The sequence below is a fragment of the Carettochelys insculpta genome, chromosome 5, assembly GCF_033958435.1.
Source record: "Carettochelys insculpta isolate YL-2023 chromosome 5, ASM3395843v1, whole genome shotgun sequence".
Lineage (NCBI taxonomy): Eukaryota > Metazoa > Chordata > Testudines > Carettochelyidae > Carettochelys > Carettochelys insculpta.
In genome coordinates, this window is record NC_134141.1 from 128,811,631 (window position 1) to 128,829,488 (window position 17,858).

Here is a 17,858-nt window from a genome sequence, read left to right on the forward strand (position 1 = left end):
CCTGCACATCCGCTCCGGCCCCGCCCCGCGCCGCCCCGGGGTAACCCCGCCCCCTGGTCCCTGCGCTCCGGCCCCCGCCCCGGTTTTAGCCCCGCCCCCTTCGCCCTCCTCCGCTCCGCCCCCGCCCCGGGTGTAACCCCGCCCCCTGCCCCCTCCGCTCCGCTCCGGCCCCGCCCCGGGTTTAGCCCCGCCCCGATCTCTCCGCTCCGGCCCCGCCCCGGGTCTTCCGGCTCCGGCCCCGCCCCGGCCATGGCGTTCCCCGCGTGCCTCTTCGCCGCTGCCTGCAGCCCCGGGCCCCCCGGGCCCCCCGCGTCCCGCGCGCCGCGCCTGGCCGGCTGGGGGACCTACGGCGGGGTGCAGGCCCCGGGCCCCCCCGCGGTGCGTCCGGCCAGCCCCGTCCGCCGGCGCTGGGGGTGGAGGGCGGTGCAGCTCACCGGTGGGGGTCTCCAGTTGGGGGGTGCCAGCAGCAGCGCTGGGGGGCCCTGGTTGGGGGGTGCCAGCAGGGCTGGGGCCTGTGGTTGCAGGGTGCTGCCTTTGGGTGGGAGGCTCCAGGTGGGGGGTGCCAGCAGCAGCGCTGGGGGGCCCTGGTTGGGGGGTGCCGCCCAGAGCTGGTGGGGGGTGGTTCCGACAGCAGGAGCCTGCAGACCTGGGCAGAGAGCCCAGCTGCAGGTCGCCATGGGGCTGCCTTGGCTTGGCTGCATGGGGTGCTCGGGGTGCCTGTGGATGGGGGTGGGGAATACTCTCTTTTAACCTGCTGCCTTGTGTCGGTCTCAGCCCCAGCAGAGGTTTGTGCCGCGTCAGGCGAAGACGGGCGAGAGCTGGGTCCCGGGCGAGGCGTGCGCCGTGCCGTTCCTGCCCCCCAACACCAGTGAGAATGGGGGAGGGCCCAACTGGCGGCAAGGCCCCTTTGTCTGCCAGTTAACATCTGTGAGGTTTGGAGGAGCCCAAGCCTGGGGCCCGATCTGCTTGTGTGTGTCCTGGGGTTGGGGTAGCGCTGAGGGGAGACAGCCTTGCCCATGGGGTGTACCTGACCCCTGCTCCCTGGGGCTGTGGTGGCTCCCTCCCCTGCTGTGGTAACCACCAGGCCCTGCCCTTCTCTGCTGCAGGCTGCAGGGTCCCCTCCCTGACCTCCCAGGACATCTGCTACATGGGGCAGATCCGAAGGAAGCCCCAGGCTGGCATGACAGGAGCGAGTGCAGCCCAGGACTTCACGGGGCAGGTAATCCCATGGGGCAGCGCTGTGGGGAGGGGGGTCTGCAGCAGCTGCTTCCTGGGCAGGCGGGGACCCCGGGGCCACCCAACAGCTCAACTGGCCTCACTTGATGGGTGGGCTCCAAGAGTGGGGGGGTGCTTGATCCCAGGGGTCTCCCACCACGCCTGGGTCTGAGGGACGGAGGGCATGGGGCAGCTCCCCATGGGTGTGGGGCAGAGAGAGCTGCTGACCAGTCTCAGGGAGGCTCTTTGGGCCCTTCCCTACCACAGTCCAGCTGGCTGGATTCGTCTGCCTGCTGGACCTGGGGTCCAAGGGGCATGCCCCAGCTCTGCCTGGCTGGCACTCCATGGGTGCAGCCTGCTCGCACGCTAGGGACTGCCTGTCAGTGTCTTGCCTGTGTTGAGCTCCAGCTGTAAGCTGGCTCTGGGGGCCCCTCGATGGGCCAGACCTCCACAGGGGCCATTCTTCCTCCAGGGCTGGAGGCCCTGGGCTCCAGCACCGTCCTGCTCCACCCCCAGAGCCCTGCGCGTGAGTCCCTGCAAGCCAGGCTCTGTGTGACACGTGTCCCCTCAGGGGAACCCCGGCCTCCCGCTGCAGCCTGGCCCAGAGGCCCTGAGGGCAGCCCAGGGGAGGCAGCTGAGTTGGGCCCCACTCTGCCACCTGCCGTGAGATCCCCTGTGTCCCGCGAGGGCCGTTGGTCTCCCTGCAGGCCTGCCGGGCCTGGGGGAGCTGCCATCCTTCGGGGGGTTCATTGCCAAGTGTAAATCCACCGGGACGTCCTGTGGCAGGTCCCAGACTAACAGTGATCAGGGCCAGCGCGTTCCTGGGCAAAGCCCCTTTGTCAGAGGCCTGGGGCAGAGACTCAGGGGCAGGTTGTGAGAAGGGGGCGCCGGGGTCTTCCTGAGCCCTGGACCTGGTGTGTTTGTGGGTCCAGGCTAATGCGGCTGCCCCTCTGATGGCTGCCACGTGTGAGGCTCTTGTCTGCCTGCTGTCCCCATTCAGTCGTGCCACCCACGCCCCCTGGGAGCTGCTTTACGCCCCCCCGGCCACAGGGCAGCAGCACAGGCCAGGCCAGGCCAGGCACAGGGCCCGGCATGCACTGCTCTGCAGGTGGGCCCCATTGCAGGCACGCGCTGGGGGTTGGCCTGGGATGCACCCACTGGCTCAGGCTCCCCAGCAGGGCAGGCTGTGTCTGCGGGACCAGCCGGTCTGAACCCTGCCCCCCAGGGATGCCCCCCTGAGGCTGAGCAGAGCTGGTGACTTGACCCTGCCTCTCTCCTGGCAGCTGAGTCACTTCTTCCAGGACCACCCTGAGGAGGCCTTCGGCGCCATGGGGCAGCTCCTGCAGGAGAACTTCTGCCTCGGGGAGGCACGGCTGTCGGTGAGCTTCCCTCGTGGGGCGATTCCCCCCGGTCCTCCCCGCCCCCGCCCTTGCCTGAGCCAGAGCCGGTCGGGGGAATCACCTGCCTCCCTGCGTCTCCGCGCTGTGGGGAAGCGCCGGGCCTGCAGCCCCACCCCGGCCGCAGGAGCGTCTCCCTCCGCCAGCCCACGTGCTGCGCGGGCGCAGAGCTGAGGCGCTGTCTGTCACAGGGCAGGGGTGCTCCGGAGCTGCTCCTGTGAGGCCAGCCAGAGTTCTGGGCTGGCGCCTTCTCTCTCTGAGTGCAGCGCCACCTGGGCAAGGCGCTCGCGCGGCTCCGAGCGATAGCGTCTCCATCCAGAGCCGGGGCCCTGCACCCCCGCTGTGCCCACAGCAACTGGGCCGGCCTGTACACGGGGCAGGGGTGGTTGTTAGGTGCCAGGAACACAGGGCAGCGCAGAAACACGGGTGGTGGGCCTCCCCCTCCCCCGGCCAAGTCCCTGCGTGCAGGCCACCCGGCGTCCCAGGCCCCTCGCTCTGCCTCACTTCCCATCTCCCCTGCCCTGGGGGCGCAGCTCCACCCAGAGCTCCTGTGCTGGCCACTGGAGCAGCCTCGCCTGAGGCCAAGCCCTCGGCCCCATCACCAGGCCGTTCCACCCCAGAGGGAAACTGAGGCATGCGGTGTTCATGCAGAACGTTCAGCTGGGCTCACCCGGCATAGCGGGAAGGTTCCCACTTTGCTGTGCTGCTGCCACTCCCCACCCCACGCCGGTCGGGGCTGAGCTGGGGCAGTACCGTGCCAGCACTCATGGCGCTCTGAGCTCCGGCCCAGGGGGATGGCCTATGGCTGCCCCCTGGCCGGGCGCGTTCCTTCGCCCTCATACTGACCTCGGCCTGTCCCCTCCCCAGCAGAGCAAGGTGCGGGAAAACACCATCGAGGTGAGGGCCCTGGTGCAGGAGCTCAGCCGGAGGCGGAGCAGGCGGTGAGTGGTGCCTGGCCGTGGGGGGCCCCAGACCCCGGCACTGCGTTCCCCTTGCCTGGGGCTGCCGGAGGGGGGCAGTGCTCGGTCGCTAGGCGGGGCTGGGGGGCATCCTGCGGCCTGGCTGTCTGCTGCACGGCTGAACTGGTGAGGGCGGGCGGGGAGGGGCGGGGGCAGGGGCAGGGCTCAGCTGTGCTAAACACACCCCTGTCCCTGCAGCAGGTGCGTCCCAAGCTGCCCCAGCTCCCGCCTGCGCTGGTTTTCCAGCCTCACCCGGGACTGGCTGTTCGAGGTGCCGCTGGGCCTGCTGGCCGAGTGTGTCCATGAAGAGCTGGTGCTGCAGTCGGGGAAGCTGCTGTTCGACGAGGCCCTGACCGGGGGAGCCTTGGCCTGGCTCCCCAGCGAGGACGCGGCTCCTGCCCCCAGGGGCTGCCTGGTCTACCCAGGAGGGGAGGCCATGAACGTCCTGTGTATCCTTCGGAAGGGTGGTGGGGCAGACGCCGGGGGCCCGGGGTGGTGGCAGAGTTCCTGGCTGGGGCCGCTGCAGCCTTTTTGCCCCATTGGAGATGCCCAGGACCCAGCTGACCTGGCGATGAGGGGGCGCGGCTGGGGTGGGTCTGTGCAGAGCCGAGCCGGATGGGATGGCTGGCGGTTGGTGGCGGGGCCGGACTGGCCTGGGCTGCTCCCAGGTTGCGGGGTGCCTCTCCGTGGCGTGTGGCCCTTGACGTGCGCCAGGTTTCCAGGAGGTGGCTGTGTCTCAGCAGGCTGGTACTCTGCAGCCCCGCGCACACGGCTGCCCTGCGCAGTTTGAGCTCGCTGGCCGGGTCCTTCAGGTGGCTGCTGTGCAGGTGGCCGGGGAAGGTGAGTGGGGCCCTGGGGAAGCGCCTGGCTCAGCTCCTGACTCTGCCCCCCCGGGCCTGTTCGCGGCAGCACCTCAGGGAGAGTGGCAGCCAGCCCGGGTCCATGGGGCAGGGAACGGGTGTGCTGAGTTGCTGGGTGTGCCCGTCCCTGACAGCCGTGTCTCTCCGCCCTCCTGCAGCCCTCGTCGGCGTTCGCTCCCAGCATCACTGCGGCGCGTGGCGGCTCCAGCCCGGCACTGACACTGCCCCTGCCCCCCTGCAGGTCGTGCGCACGGACGCACCTGCCTCCTGCCTCACTGTCAGGTACGTGCCCCGGGCCTTGCCAGCCCTGCGTGCCGCCTCCTCTGTGCCGCGGCAGCCCCTTCGCCCCGCGGCTGGTGCTGGGCCAGCGCCCCCCCACCTCGCTCAGCCCGGCCACGTGTGCCCCCCCCCGACCTCGCTCAGCCCGGCCACGTGTGCCCCCCCCCGACCTCGCTCAGCCCGGCCACGTGTGTCGTCCCCCACCCGACCTCGCTCAGCCCGGCCACGTGTGCCCCCCCCCCGACCTCGCTCAGCCCGGCCACTTGTGCCCCCACCCCTCCCCCGACCTCGCTCAGCCCGGCCACGTGTGCCCCCTCCCCCGACCTCGTTCAGCCCGGCCACGTGTGCCCCCCCCCCCCCGACCTCGCTCAGCCCGGCCACTTGTGCCCCCACCCCTCCCCCGACCTCGCTCAGCCCGGCCACGTGTGCCCCCTCCCCCGACCTCGCTCAGCCCGACCACGTGTGCCCCCCCCCCGACCTCGCTCAGCCCGGCCACTTGTGCCCCCACCCCCGACCTCGCTCAGCCCGGCCACTTGTGCCCCCACCCCCGACCTCGCTCAGCCCGGCCACTTGTGCCCCCCCCCCGACCTCGCTCAGCCCGGCCACGTGTGCCCCCACCCCTCCCCCGACCTCGCTCAGCCCGGCCACTTGTGTCCCACCCCCCCCGACCTCGCTCAGCCTGGCACTTGTCACCCCCCCATGGCTGGCGCTGGGCCAGGAACCCCTCCCAGGGATGGTTCCCCGGTGGCTGTCCCACCCGAGCCCCATGCACTCACCCTGCTTCCCCTCCCCCACCGCTGCTTGGCCTGGTGCCAGGGGCGTGGCACTGGCTGGAGTGAGTTTGTCGAGCCTGAGGCAGTGGTGAGCCCTTCGCACTCGGTTTGCGGTGCCGGGGGGCTCTGCCCTGCTCTCAGGCTGTGCCCTTTCCCGCAGCCCCCACCTGCCCGGGGAGCTCTCGGTCTGCACCCTCGGCGGCTCCGTGTACCTGTGGGACGTGGAGACTGGGTAAGAGCCCCAGGGCGGTGGGGGAGGCTCATCCAAGCTGCTGTGGAACCGAGCGCTGCGTGTCACCTTCTCCCCCTGCCCAAAGCCGGGGCAGGCCCAGGCCTGCGTTGCCCCTGCCCAAGTGAGGTGCTGAGCCCTGTCCCATGTCCTTCCCTCTCCCCACAGAGCCGGCCCCAGAGGGGCCTGTCGTGTCTCCCCCGCTCTGTCGGCCGCCTCCCCCATCCGGCCCAGCCGTGTTTAACGTTACAGGCGGCTCTGGGCACAGTTGAAATCCGGGGTAGTTACAGCTCAGACTGGGGTCTCCTCACTCAGGCGAATCCAGCCAGCCCCAAACATACCTCTGCCCCCCTCCCGGCCAGCCAGAAGCTGCACAACAAACCCACAGACTCTGCAGCTGCGCCAAGTGCCCAAACCAGCCGCCTCCACCTCAGGTGAGGGGCTGTGAAACCTGTTGCACGAACTCCACACAGACGCTTCCAGCCCCCAGAGGGTCCAGCCTCAGGCCCGGGTCGGTAGGGTAGCTACTTGGACTGTACCCAGACCAGCGCGCTGGGCCGGTCCGTCAGAGTGTAACACCTGCAGGGAGGGTCAGTACCGAAGAGAGAGAGCACAGGGTGAGAGAGAAAACGGCTACAGTGGTACATTATCTACATCAGTTGCAGCGACTGGTGCAGCCACGTTCTGTGCTGATTTCTTGAGTGTCTGAAATCTCCCCCCGAAGGAGGGGTCCCCGTTCCCACAGGCCTGGTTCACGGGGACACAGAGCAAAGATGCTCGTTGCCAGGGCCACGTTGTAGCTTTCCACGTGGAGGGGAAAACTCCTTTCCCACCCCCCGGCCCTGTAGCATCACCTGAGCAGGTGGGCTGCTGGGGCTCTCTGCCATTGGCCGCATCCCAGAGGACAAGTCCCCAAATTCCTGAGCTGTGTATTGGAGGTCTGGGTGCTTTGCCCGTTTGTTTAGCCCATGTCGCCTGCCTGGGGGGGGCGATTGCACCTCCAGCCCCAAACGTTTCTAACACGGCGGCAGAGCCGGTATCTATAACTGAACGTATGAACACGGCCCAGACACATGAGTGCCATAACCAGGCTCAGGGCACCACCAGCTCTCAGTAGGCCCCTCCCTCGGCCCGCCTGGCACAAGGCTTGGTGCCAGCCCAGCCCAGCCCAGCGGTCACCGAAACAGCCACCAGATGTAAATTAAACCCCGGTATGGCCAGTCTGTGATTGCCGCGTCCTGCCCCCAGCCTGCAGCGCTGTGCGCCAGGACCTCGAGACGGCGTTCTTCCGAGATGCATCGCCGTGGCGCTGGAGCGAGTTCACCGCCACACCGCGGGTGCTGAGCTGCGCCGACCGCACTGGGCTGCAGTGCCTGGACGTGCGGGTGAGGCGGGGGGCCGGCGGGGCGGGGCGGGGCAGGGCTCCCTCCCTCCCTCGGTGCTCACTGCCCCACTCTCTGCCGGCTCCAGGCCCCCCGCCAGCAGCCAGTCTGACCTGTTCAAGGTGGGAGGCGAAGCGTCGTGCCAGAGAGGGGAGCGTGTGGTGCTGCCCCTGTACCTGGGCCGGGCCCCACCCCTGCCAGCACCTCGTCACCACGCAGGTGAGCGCGGCCGGCCTGTGAGCCCTGGAGTCCCAGGGTGCGGGCGGGGGAGGGGAGCGGACGGAGGGCTTCTGCTGACCGCCCCCCCGGTGCCCTGCCCAGTTCTCAGTGTATCTGGTGGATGAGCGGCTGCCCCTGGTGCCGGTGCTGCGCTGGGAGCACATGCTGGAGGCCCCACCCCTCTTCGCCCACCTGGTGCCAGGCTGGGCCCAGGAGAGGAGCCACAAGCTGCTGCTGGGGGCCCACCGCACACAGGAGCTGCTGCTGCTGCAGTACAGGGGTGAGTGGGGCTAGAGCTGGGGGAGGGGCAGTGCTGCGGGTGCAGCGGGGTGAGGTCCGAGCTGGGGGTTGGCAAGGGGGAAGGGGCTGGGGCCAGGACTTGCCCTCGGTTTCTCACGCTCCCCTCTTGCGCAGGGGGCTGCCGCTCGGCCTGCCAGCTCGCAGGGCCCCCCCGCCGGCTCCAGCCCATCTCCCAGGGCCTGCAGATCCTCCCCCCACAGGTGAACCCCTGGCAGGGCCTCCTGCGCCAGAGGCTGACGGCGCCCGCAGCTGGTAGGTGGTCGGTGGGAGCCACGGACGGGGTAGGGTGGGGTGACTTGTCCCATCACTGGGGTGCAACCAAAGGGGCAGGAGAGGGGCCCGGGCGTGGTGCAGCAGGGAGGGGTGGGGCAGGGATCTCTCGGGGGTGGGGGGCAGGGCGCTGGCATGCAGTGGAACCCCCAGCTCTGGGAAGTTCCTGGGGGTTTCCAGCAGCTCTTGTGGAGGGCAGGGCACCATGGGCCCAGGCGGGGATTGTCTGCCCTAGTTCCCCAGGGGAGGGGGAACCTGGGGGCCCAGGCTGGGCATCCCCCTGGCTCTGGGTGGGGCTGTCTGCACAGGGGTAGGACCTCTGCCCACTCCCTTCTGTCTCCCACCAGGGGTGACAGCCGCCCGAGCTGCACAGGGGCTGCACCAGGCCTTGCTGGTTTTCCAGCTTTCCGAGGCCGGGGACCTCTTCTACCAAACCCTGCTGCACGATGCGTCCAACCCGGCAGAGAGCGAGGCCCCGGCTGCCCCCGCCTCGCCAGGCCTGGTCTCGCCCTCGCCCACGGGAGGCGCCCCCCTGGCAGCTCCCGCCTCGCCCTCGCCGGGCTCAGGCCACGAGCAGAGAGTCTGCCCACAGGGGCCTGGCGCTGAGGGCCCTGCTGCCCTGGAGGAGGCCAGGGCCAGCCTGGGACCCGCAGCCGCTGCCCGCTACAGCCGCTGGCTGAAGGCGCTGGGCAAGGCCTGGGGCCAGCTGCCACAGCAGAGCCTGTTCCAGGCCCCCGCCACCGTCAGCCAGCACCACCTCTTCCGCCGGGCAGAGCTGAGCCAGCTCGCGGGGGACAGCTCCCTGCACCGCCAGGCCCACCAGCTGCTGCGCCGCACCATGCAGGAGCGGAGCTGCCTGGGACCCTGGGCCCTGGGGCCGCCCCCCACCCCGCTGGCCAGGCCCCAGTGCGTGGATCCCCAGGCCTGGCCCGACGACGTGAGCAAGCGGCTGACGGCCTCGTGGGCGGGCGGCTGGACCGCCTGGTGGGACGAGAGGCAGGGGACCAGCAAGGCCCACAAGCTGCACGTGCTGCGGGACCGCAGACGGCGTCTGAAGCAGACGCGGAGCCGCCGCAGCCTGTCGGGCAGCTTCACCTCCTCCATCACCTACCAGTCTGAGCTGAGTGCCTTCTCCAGCAGCCGGCCCCCCAGCCCCGAGCCCCCGGCACGCCCCCCGCACCTCTCCCTGCCCGGAGCCGGCTGTGGGGACCTGCCCTCCGCCCTGGCCAGCAGCTCCCAGGGCAGCCAGCCCGGCTCCCAGGAGGCCTGGGGCAGCCAGGACCCCAAGGACTCTTCCCAGCTGCTGTCCTCCCAGAGCCTGCAGGCACGTGGCATCCCCAAGGAGCGCCGCAGCACCCTGCGGGATTACCTGGCCCTCTTCGGCGAGCCCTCCCTGGAGCCGTCACCCGAGCTGCCTGCCAGCCAGGCCTCCAGCCTGGGCAGCCAGCACTGGGCCCCCTCCTCCCAGAGTCGGCGCCCCACGATCTCGCGCACCCCTTGTAAACGGCCCCGCATGGGCTTCTGAGCCGCGGCTGGGGCTGGCCCTGCACGCCCAGGGGCTGCGGGCTGCTGCAGACGACAATAAAAGCGAGTGGAGGCGGCACCAGGGCCTGGTCAGTGGGGCGGGGCGGGGCGGCGCGGGGCGTTCCTCCAGCAGGTCTAGCCCCCCTAAACGCACCCCTTCTGAGCCGCGGCTGGGGCTGGCCCTGCACGCCCAGGGGCTGCGGGCTGCTGCAGACGACAATAAAAGCGAGTGGAGGTGGCACCAGGGCCTGGTCAGTGGGGCGGGGCGGGGCGGGGCGTTCCTCCAGCAGGTCTAGCCCCAGCAGGTGGGAGCAGGTTCATGGGCTCTCCGCTGTCACCCCTGCGGTTTCTCAGGCACAAGGCCGGGGCTGCAGTGCCCACCTGGCCCCCTGCTGCCCCCACTGTGTGCAGGGCTGGGGGAGCCAGGCTGAGGGTTTCTCGTTCCTGTGTCACTGGCCCAGCTGCCCCCAGCCAGCCCCACCCTGCAGCTGGGCACGAGGCCTGAGGGGCCAGCGCTGAGGTCGTGGGGCTCCTGTCTGGGCAGGCCTGGCACTGATGCCCTGGCACCCGGGCACAGGGTCAGCGTGCTCACTGCCACTCGGGGTGGGGAGAGACCTTTGAGCGTAGCAGGGACACTGGGCACGTGCCTCACCCAGGCAGAGGTGCAGCCCCCGTCCTGGGAGCCACCCGCCCGAGATGGGGTCTGGGCCCCGCAGGCACTTCCAGCCCATTCCTACCCCTCGGGGGCTTCTGCCCCTTTCCCCGCGCAGCAGCGAGCCTGGGCACTGGTGGGGGCGCAGCCAACTTCAGCAGCTCCTGAGCTGAGAGTCTGTGTGAGTCACAGGCGGGGGGGGAGACAGGCCCCTTGGGCCTGGAGGGGAGGTGGGTGTGTCTGCTGCGTCCCTCCCACTGGGCACATGACTGAGCACCCCGGCCCTGCTGTAGGGCACAAGCCTTGCTCCCCCGAACAGCCGGGAGCTGGAGCTCGGGGGGCTTTGGAGCCCCCAGCCAGTGAGGGGAGGCGGGGGCGCTGTGTGGCTGGGGACAGGAGCAGGGCAGAGGACGTGACTAGGGAAGTGTTCCTGCCTCCTAGCCCCGGCTCCCCCAGGGCTCCCCTGCAGGCAGGGCTGCACCTCCCCCCCCGCCCGGGGCCCTTAGCCTGGGGCTGCCAGAGGTGGGCACCAGGTGCTGGGGCTGGTCGTTCCCTTGGGGGCCTTGGCCCAGCCGTGGGCAGGGCTGGCCTGGGGCCTCGTGGGCAGCCTGCACTGGGAATGGGGCAGCAGGGGGAAAGGGTTCCCTCGTCGGGGGGGGGGGGGGCAGCAGGGGCACAGGCTGGGCGCTGGCTGCAGCAGGAGCCGCCCCAGTCCTAGGGGCTGCAGTGATCACCGGAGCCAGTTTGTGGTCATCACTGGGAGGGTGTCGCTGGTGTCCTCCTTCAGCCGTCACCTGCCAGCTGGAGAGCGCCTCCAGCAGGGCTGGGCCTGGCCCTTCCTTGCCTCCCAGCGCCCTGCCAGCCTCCTGGGGCCATCCAGCCCTTGCCCAGGCCACGGCTGCTTCCCCTGGCTGCACACCCCACTCTGTGCCCCGCCCGGCCCAGGCTGTCAGGCTTCAGCCTGCAACCAGGCTGGGGAGTCACCTGCCGGTGCACCCCATGGTGTGCATGTGTCCCAGGCACCAGTGTGCAAACACATCCCCAGAGCTGCCTGGCAGCACACTGTGGCACAGGTGTCTACGTGTCGGGCACCAGCATGTGCGAGCACACCCACAGCAAGGGACACCTGCCAGCGAGATTATGAGGTGCGCCCCATGGTGTGTGTGTGTGTCCCGGACCCCAGTGCACAAACACCCCCCCAGAGCCACCTGCTACCACAGCGTGAGACATACTGAGGTGTGTACATATCAGGCACCAGCGGGTGCGAGCACACCCACAGCGAGGGACATCTGCCAGCAAGATTGTGAAGCACACACAGGTGTGCATGTGTCCTGGGGACCAGTGTGTGCAAAAGCAATGTGAGGGACACCTGAGAGCACGATTGCGAGGTGCACACGGAGGTGTGTGTATCCTGGGCACCACTGTGTGCAAACACACCCCAGAGCCATCTGCCAGTATAATTGTGAGAGGCCAGGTGTACATGTTGGGCACCACTGTGTGCAAACACACCCCAGAGCCACCTGCCAGCATAATTGTGAGAGGCCAGGTGTACATGTTGGGCACCAGCGTGTGCAAACACATGCCAGTCACCTGCCAGTATAATTGTGAGAGGCCAGGTGTACATGTTGGGCACCAGCGTGTGCAAACACACACCAGAGCCACCTGCCAGTATGATTGTGAGAGGCCAGGTGTACGTGTGGGGCACCAGCGTGTGCAAACACACCCACAGCGAGGGACACCTGCCCGTGTGCTGAGTGCACAGCGAGACCCGCGTGTGTCCCCGGGCACCAATGTGTGCAAACGCCCCCTACACACGTGCGTCGTGGAGTTTGCGCACGCGCACGCGCACGCGCACGCCCCTGCTGCCTTCCCGCTGGGGGAGGGGCGGCCACTGGCACGGGGGGAGACTGAGGCGGGGCCTGCCCAGCGTCGGGCCGGCAGTGGGGCGGGGAGTGGCAGGCCCGGCAGCCAATAGGCGCGCGCTGGGCTCTGGGCAGCCAATAGGCGGGCGCGGCGGGACTCGCATGGCGGCGGCGGCGGCGGTGCTCCGCGGGGCTCGGCTCCTGGCCCGGGGCTGCGGGGCGGGGACCCCCCGGGCACAGGTACCGGCCGGGAACCCAGGCGTCCGGCCCCGCCCCCGCCGCTTGGACCGCGGGGGGCGCGATGGGGGGCGGGAGCCGGGACCCTGCGGTGGGGTGCGATGGGGGGGGCGGGGAGCCGGGACCCCGCGGGGGGCGCGATGGGGGGGCGGGGAGCCGGGATCCCGCGGGGGGGGGCGGGGAGCCAGGAGCCGGGACCCCACGGGGGGTGCGATGGGGGGGCGGGGAGCCGGGATCCCGCGGGGGGGGGCGGGGAGCCAGGAGCCGGGACCCCACGGGGGGTGCGATGGGGGGGGCGGGATCCGGGACCCGGGACCCCGCGGGGGGGTGCGATGGGGGGGCGGGAGCCGGGACCCCGCGGGGGGGGGAGATGGGGGGGCGGGAGCCGGGACCCTGCGGTGGGGGCGCAATGGGGGCAGGGAGCCGGGACCCCGCGGGGGGGAGATGGGGGGGCAGGGAGCCGGGACCCCCAGGGGGTGAGATGTGAAGCCCTAAGACAGGGCCCAGCTGGCCACACGGCTCCCCAGAGCCTCTGCCAGCATCACCCCCATGCACACGCGCCCCCCGCGGGCACAAGCTGGAGGCTGCTCTGTCTGCGAGCCCAGCCCCAGGCTGCAGCCGCACCCCCCGCCCTGCCCCTGGCCCATGGGGGTCGGCCTGTGCCTGGGGCTGCATCCAAGGATGTGCTGCTGCCCTCGGGGGGGCCACTGAGGTGGGCTGGGGCCTCGCTGCACAGCCCCCCAACAGCTGGGGCTTGGCGGGGTGTGCCAGGCGCTGAGCCGCTGCCCCTGTGCCCCAGAGGTGCTGCGCGTCCTGCGGGGGCCTGGACAGCGAGGTGCAGAAGGCTCAGCGGGCAGCCGAGGGGCCCGGCCAGCAGCCCCCCACCATCTTCAGCAAGATCATCGACCGCTCCGTGCCAGCCCACATCCTGCACGAAGATGACAAGGTGACAGGCAGGCGCGCGCGCGCACACAGGCACCCCCCCGTTGGAGGGGCCGCAGGCCCTGGTGGGGGGCCCTGGCACTCCACAGCCCCACTCCAGCACCTTGCGTCCCACACCCCCCCCCGGGGCCAGACTGCTCCCCTGCACACAGGGCTTCTCCCCCGCCCCGCTGGAGTTACGGGGTCTCTCCTCTCTCTGCCAGCCCCTCCCTGCCTAGGCCGAGTGCTGGCAGTGCCCCAGCCAGCTGTGGGGTGCGCCTGAGCCGGGCCGGGCCCCTCCTAGCCCCGGCCACACCCTGTGGGGCTCTGCCCCTTGGCTCCCAGTGGGGCGGGGGGGCTGAGGGCAGGCTGTCGGGGCCTGGGGCTAGGAGCCACCTGCTCTGGCCAGCCTGTGCAGTGGGGCTCGGCTCGGCTCAGTTCCCTCCCCGGGAAGGCCAGGCCCTGGGGACAAGGCGGGGGGGCAGGCCCAGGCGTCCGCGTGTGAGAGCGCTGGGGGCTTGGAGCCCTGGCCTGCCCCCCAGGCAGCTCCTGCCGGCCCCTCCACAGCTGGGTCAGAGGCCCCCGGCTGGACCCTCCCGTTGGTGGGAAGCCACTCTGCTGGGGCAGGGGAGTCAGCCCAGCTGAGAGGTGAGTCCCACATAGGGGGGCGGGGGCCTGTCTGGGCCCCATCCACCACCCAGAGCTCCCCTGTGTCCCCATCTCGCCTGTGTGTGCCCCCCCCAGAGCTCCCCTGTGTCCCCATCTCGCCTGTGCGCCACCGCCCCAGAGCTCCCCTGTGTGTGCCTCCCCCCCGAGCTCCCCTGTGTCCCCATCTCGCCTGTGTGCCGCCGCCCCAGAGCTCCCCTGTGTTCCCACCCCCCGCCCAGAGCCCCCCTGTGTGTCCCCCGCCCAGCACTCCCCTGTGGGTGTCCTCCCCCTGAGCTTTTCCACATGAGCCCCCGGGGCCGGCCCGGCTCAGCCCCTGGTGTCGCTGTGCCCGGGGTTGAGCTGTGCAGCGTTGGTGATGTGCTCTGTGGAGGGCCGGCGGGACGGGTCACAGCCTGGCTGGGCAGGAGCCGGCTGGTGCCCTCTGGCAGCCCTGCTCCCCGTTCTCTCCCCGCAGTGCCTGGCCTTCCGGGACGTGGCCCCCCAGGCCCCGGTGCACTTCCTGGTGGTCCCCAAGCGCCCCATCCCCCGGCTGAGCCGCGTGGCCGCGGGGGACGTGGAGGTGAGCAGAAAGATGGGGTCAGGCCGGGCCGGGCCGGGCCTGGGCAGAGCGCCCTGCGAGGGGCTGGGCGGGGCCGGGCCGGGGTTAAGCGCCCTGCGAGGGGCCGGGCCGGGCGGGGCCGGGCTGGGGTTAAGCGCGCTGGGCGGGGCTGGGCCGGGGTTAAGCGCCCTGCGAGGGGCGGGGCCGGGCTGGGGTTAAGCGCCCTGCGAGGGGCCGGGCCGGGCCGGGCCGGGCTGGGGTTAAGCGCCCTGCGAGGGGCCGGGCCGGGCCGGGCCGGGCTGGGGTTAAGCGCCCTGCGAGGGGCGGGCCCCAGCCTTGTGCTGGCACCACACCCGCATGCTCAGGGCTTTGCTCAGCCTGGCAGGACACCCTCCCTTTGGAGCCCCCTACCCTGCCTGATGCTCGGGGGGGTTCTGGGGCTCCTGGGCCCTGTGTGTGGGTCTTACACCTGCAGGGGCTCAGAGTCACCCAGGAGGGGCACTCACTGTGCGGCAGGGTCAGGCTGTGTCTGACCTCCCAGGGAGGGGCCCTGGGGGGTGGGGCACTGAGCTCCCAGGGAGGGGCTCTGGGGAGGTGGGGGGTGGGGCACTGTAGGACCCCCGGGAGGGGCTCTGGGGTGTGGGGGGGGCAGGGCGCTATAGGACCCCAGGAAGGGGCCCTGGGGCGTGGGGGGGCGGGGCGCTGTAGGACTCCAGGGAGGGGCTCTGGGGCGTTGGGGGGGTGGGGCGCTGTAACACTCCAGGGAGGGGCCCTGGGGCGTGGGGGGGCGGGGCGCTGTAGGACTCCAGGGAGGGGCCCTGGGGCGTGGGGGGGCGGGGCGCTGTAGGACCCGCGGGAGGGGCCCTGGGGCGTGGGGGGGCGGGGCGCTGTAGGACCCGCGGGAGGGGCCCTGGGGCGTGGGGGGGCGGGGCGCTGTAGGACCCGCGGGAGGGGCCCTGGGGCGTGGGGGGGGCGGGGCGCTGTAGGACTCCAGGGAGGGGCCCTGGGGCATGGGGGGGCGGGGCGCTGTAGGACCCCCGGGAGGGGCCCTGGGACGTAGGGGGGGCGGGGTGCTGTAGGACCCGCGGGAGGGGCCCTGGGGCGTGGGGGGGCGGGGCGCTGTAGGACTCCAGGGAGGGGCCCTGGGGCGTGGGGGGGCGGGGCGCTCTAGGACCCCCGGGAGGGGCTCTGGGGGGTGGGGCGCTGTAGGACCCGTGGGAGGGGCCCTGGGGCGTGGGGGGGTGGGGCGCTGTAGGACCCGCGGGAGGGGCCCTGGGGCGTGGGGGGGTGGGGCGCTGTAGGACCCCCGGGAGGGGCTCTGGGGGGTAGAGCACTTGGGTCCCCTGAATCTGCACCTGTGCTCCATGCCCAGCTCTTGGGGCACCTGCTGGTGGTGGCCAGCCAGACGGCGAAGGCGGAGGGACTGGTGGACGGCTACCGAGTGGGTGAGCTGCTGGGACCCCTCCTGCCAGGGAGCGCCCTGGGGCCCATCCCGGCCCGGCCCGGGTTTCCCTGGCTGCCAGCCCCAGTGAGCCCGGTCCCAGATGCGTGAGCACCTCGTGTCCCCCAGCACGGCCCGTATCCCCGCCCTGGGGCATCCTCTCCCCGTCACGCCTGCCTGCCGGGGGCCTCCTCCTGCTGCCCCATGGGGTCACCCCGCTGCTGGCCTGGCCAGCCAGCTCTGCCCATGGGAGGGGGAGGGGGAGGGGTCGGCCCTGCTCCAGGCACCCCACCCCCCGGGGCGCGGCGCACTCACCCCATGTCTCTGCCTTCCAGTGATCAACGACGGGAAGCTCGGTGCCCAGTCCGTCTACCACCTGCACCTGCACGTGCTGGGCGGGCGCCAGATGGGCTGGCCCCCCGGCTGAGAGCGGAGCGCGGCGGGGCAGCAGCTGACGCAGCCGGCTGGGCGAGCCCCCGGCTCCATTAAAGCGCTGGGAGAGGCCAGGCCGTGTGATCACTGCCCTGTGCGTCCCCGTGCCCGGCCCCAGGAGGGGCTGCCGGGCAGCAGAGCCCTGCCGGAGGTGGTGGGGTGCAGGCTGGGGGCGGGGAGCACTGTGGGGTGCCCTGGGGTGGGGGAGTGGGGAGAACTGCACTGGCCAGGCTGGGTGGGGGAGCACGGTGGGGTGCAGGCGGGGAGGCAGTGAGAACTGCACTGGCCAGGCTGGGTGAGGGAGCACGGTGGGGTGCAGGCTGGGGGCAGGGAGCACCGGGGGTGCCCTGGGGTGGGGGAGTGGGGAGAACTGCACTGGCCAGGCTGGGTGGGGGAGCACGGTGGGGTGCAGGCTGGGGGCAGGGAGCACCGGGGGTGCCCTGGGGTGGGGGAGTGGGGAGAACTGCACTGGCCAGGCTGGGTGGGGGCAGCCGGGGGCTCTGCCAGCGGCAGGGGTGAGGCTCTCCAGGCCAGCGCTGCTCTGAGGGCCCAGATCCAGGGGAGCCGCGTCTCTGGGTTCGGGGTCGCGGCAGGGGCGCTGTGCAGCACCATCCCGCCGGGCCCTGTCGCCTGCTGCCTGGCGCGCGGCGCTCCGTGGGCCGCTCCTCGCTCACCTCCCGCACACGCGGCGCTGCCGTGCTCCCCGCATGCTCCGTGGCAGCGGCGACTCCCAGGCCGAGCGCCGGAGCTGGCAGCTCTCCTGTCCCCAAAGCCGCGCTGCCCTGCGCGCGGTAGTGCCAGCCCAGGCACCCGGCACCGCCAGGGGCGTGGGGGCCCCAGCAAAGGCCCTGTGCTGGCGTGCAAAGCAGCGCAGCAGCTGCTGCCAGCCAGACCTGCCGCCATTCCCGAGCGCATTGCAGCGCCCCATGGGGCGACCCCCAGCGTGCTCCCCGTCCAGCCCCTGGGCTGGAGCACGGGGCTGAGCTCGGCACAGAGAGCCAGGCCTGGGGCCTTCCCCTCCCCAGAGCTCTCGGCCACTGCTCCTCCGCCGCAGCCTGTGGGCAAGACGGCCGCCAGCCAGGGCAGGGCCCAGGGTGCCCTGTGGTGCTGCAGCCGCTCTGTGAGCACCACCCGCCTCCGACTGCTGCTGCCCAGCTGCAGCACCGAACAGCCTCGGGCAGGGACCGAGCGGCGCCCCGGGAGGGACCGAACACGGTTTGCAGGGTGCCCAGGACTGAAAAGCGCCGGCGGGGGAGGGGCGTTTCACACTGCTGCCCGAGCGAGGCGGGGGGGTTGGATTCTGGGCTGCAGCCGGGCACCGGGGGCAGGTGCCAGGATGGTCCCTCCTGCGGGCACTGCATGTTCCAGTGCCACAAGCCCCCACGCCCGAGTCCTGGGCAGACACAGGCGGCCGTGGCCCTGAGCGGTTCCAGGCAGCTCTGGGGCGGAGGCCCCCGGTGTGGGCCTCAGGCCGTTCCCGTTCCATCTCCCCTCCGTGTGCTGGGGGACCTGCCCTGTGCACCGGCCCAGCCCCTCGCAGTCACGGCTCCCACGTGGCCCAGACGCGGCACCTCGCCATGGGCACCTGGTGTGTGCAGGGGCCTGGTGCAAGGCCGGCCCGGCCATGGGGAGGCGGCGAAGCCCTGACCCAGTGGCTCACTCTGCCCTGGGTGGGGGGCTGCACCTTTTAGCCCCCCGC

At 71.7% G+C, this 17,858-nt stretch overlaps 2 protein-coding genes across 2 annotated transcripts; both read left to right on the top strand.

Annotated features, from left to right (window-relative positions):
- Positions 1–240: 240 nt before the first annotated feature.
- Positions 241–9,484, top strand: TAF1C (TATA-box binding protein associated factor, RNA polymerase I subunit C). The gene is given in 15 exon segments (XM_074995912.1): positions 241–378; positions 775–868; positions 1,107–1,219; positions 2,499–2,594; positions 3,483–3,553; positions 3,770–4,020; positions 4,286–4,411; positions 4,590–4,713; positions 5,644–5,721; positions 6,968–7,098; positions 7,185–7,282; positions 7,284–7,313; positions 7,416–7,593; positions 7,728–7,865; positions 8,231–9,484. Coding segments are annotated over 15 exon segments (2,835 nt in total). The 5' UTR covers positions 241–249; the 3' UTR covers positions 9,409–9,484.
- Positions 9,485–12,032: 2,548 nt separating this feature from the next.
- HINT2 (histidine triad nucleotide binding protein 2) lies at positions 12,033–16,231 on the top strand. The gene is made up of 5 exons (XM_074995911.1): positions 12,033–12,161; positions 12,958–13,104; positions 14,203–14,307; positions 15,659–15,731; positions 16,063–16,231. The coding sequence occupies exons 1-5, from the start codon at positions 12,084–12,086 to the stop codon at positions 16,152–16,154; spliced, it is 495 nt and encodes a 164-aa protein (XP_074852012.1). The 5' UTR covers positions 12,033–12,083; the 3' UTR covers positions 16,155–16,231.
- The last annotated feature ends 1,627 nt before the right edge of the window (positions 16,232–17,858 follow it).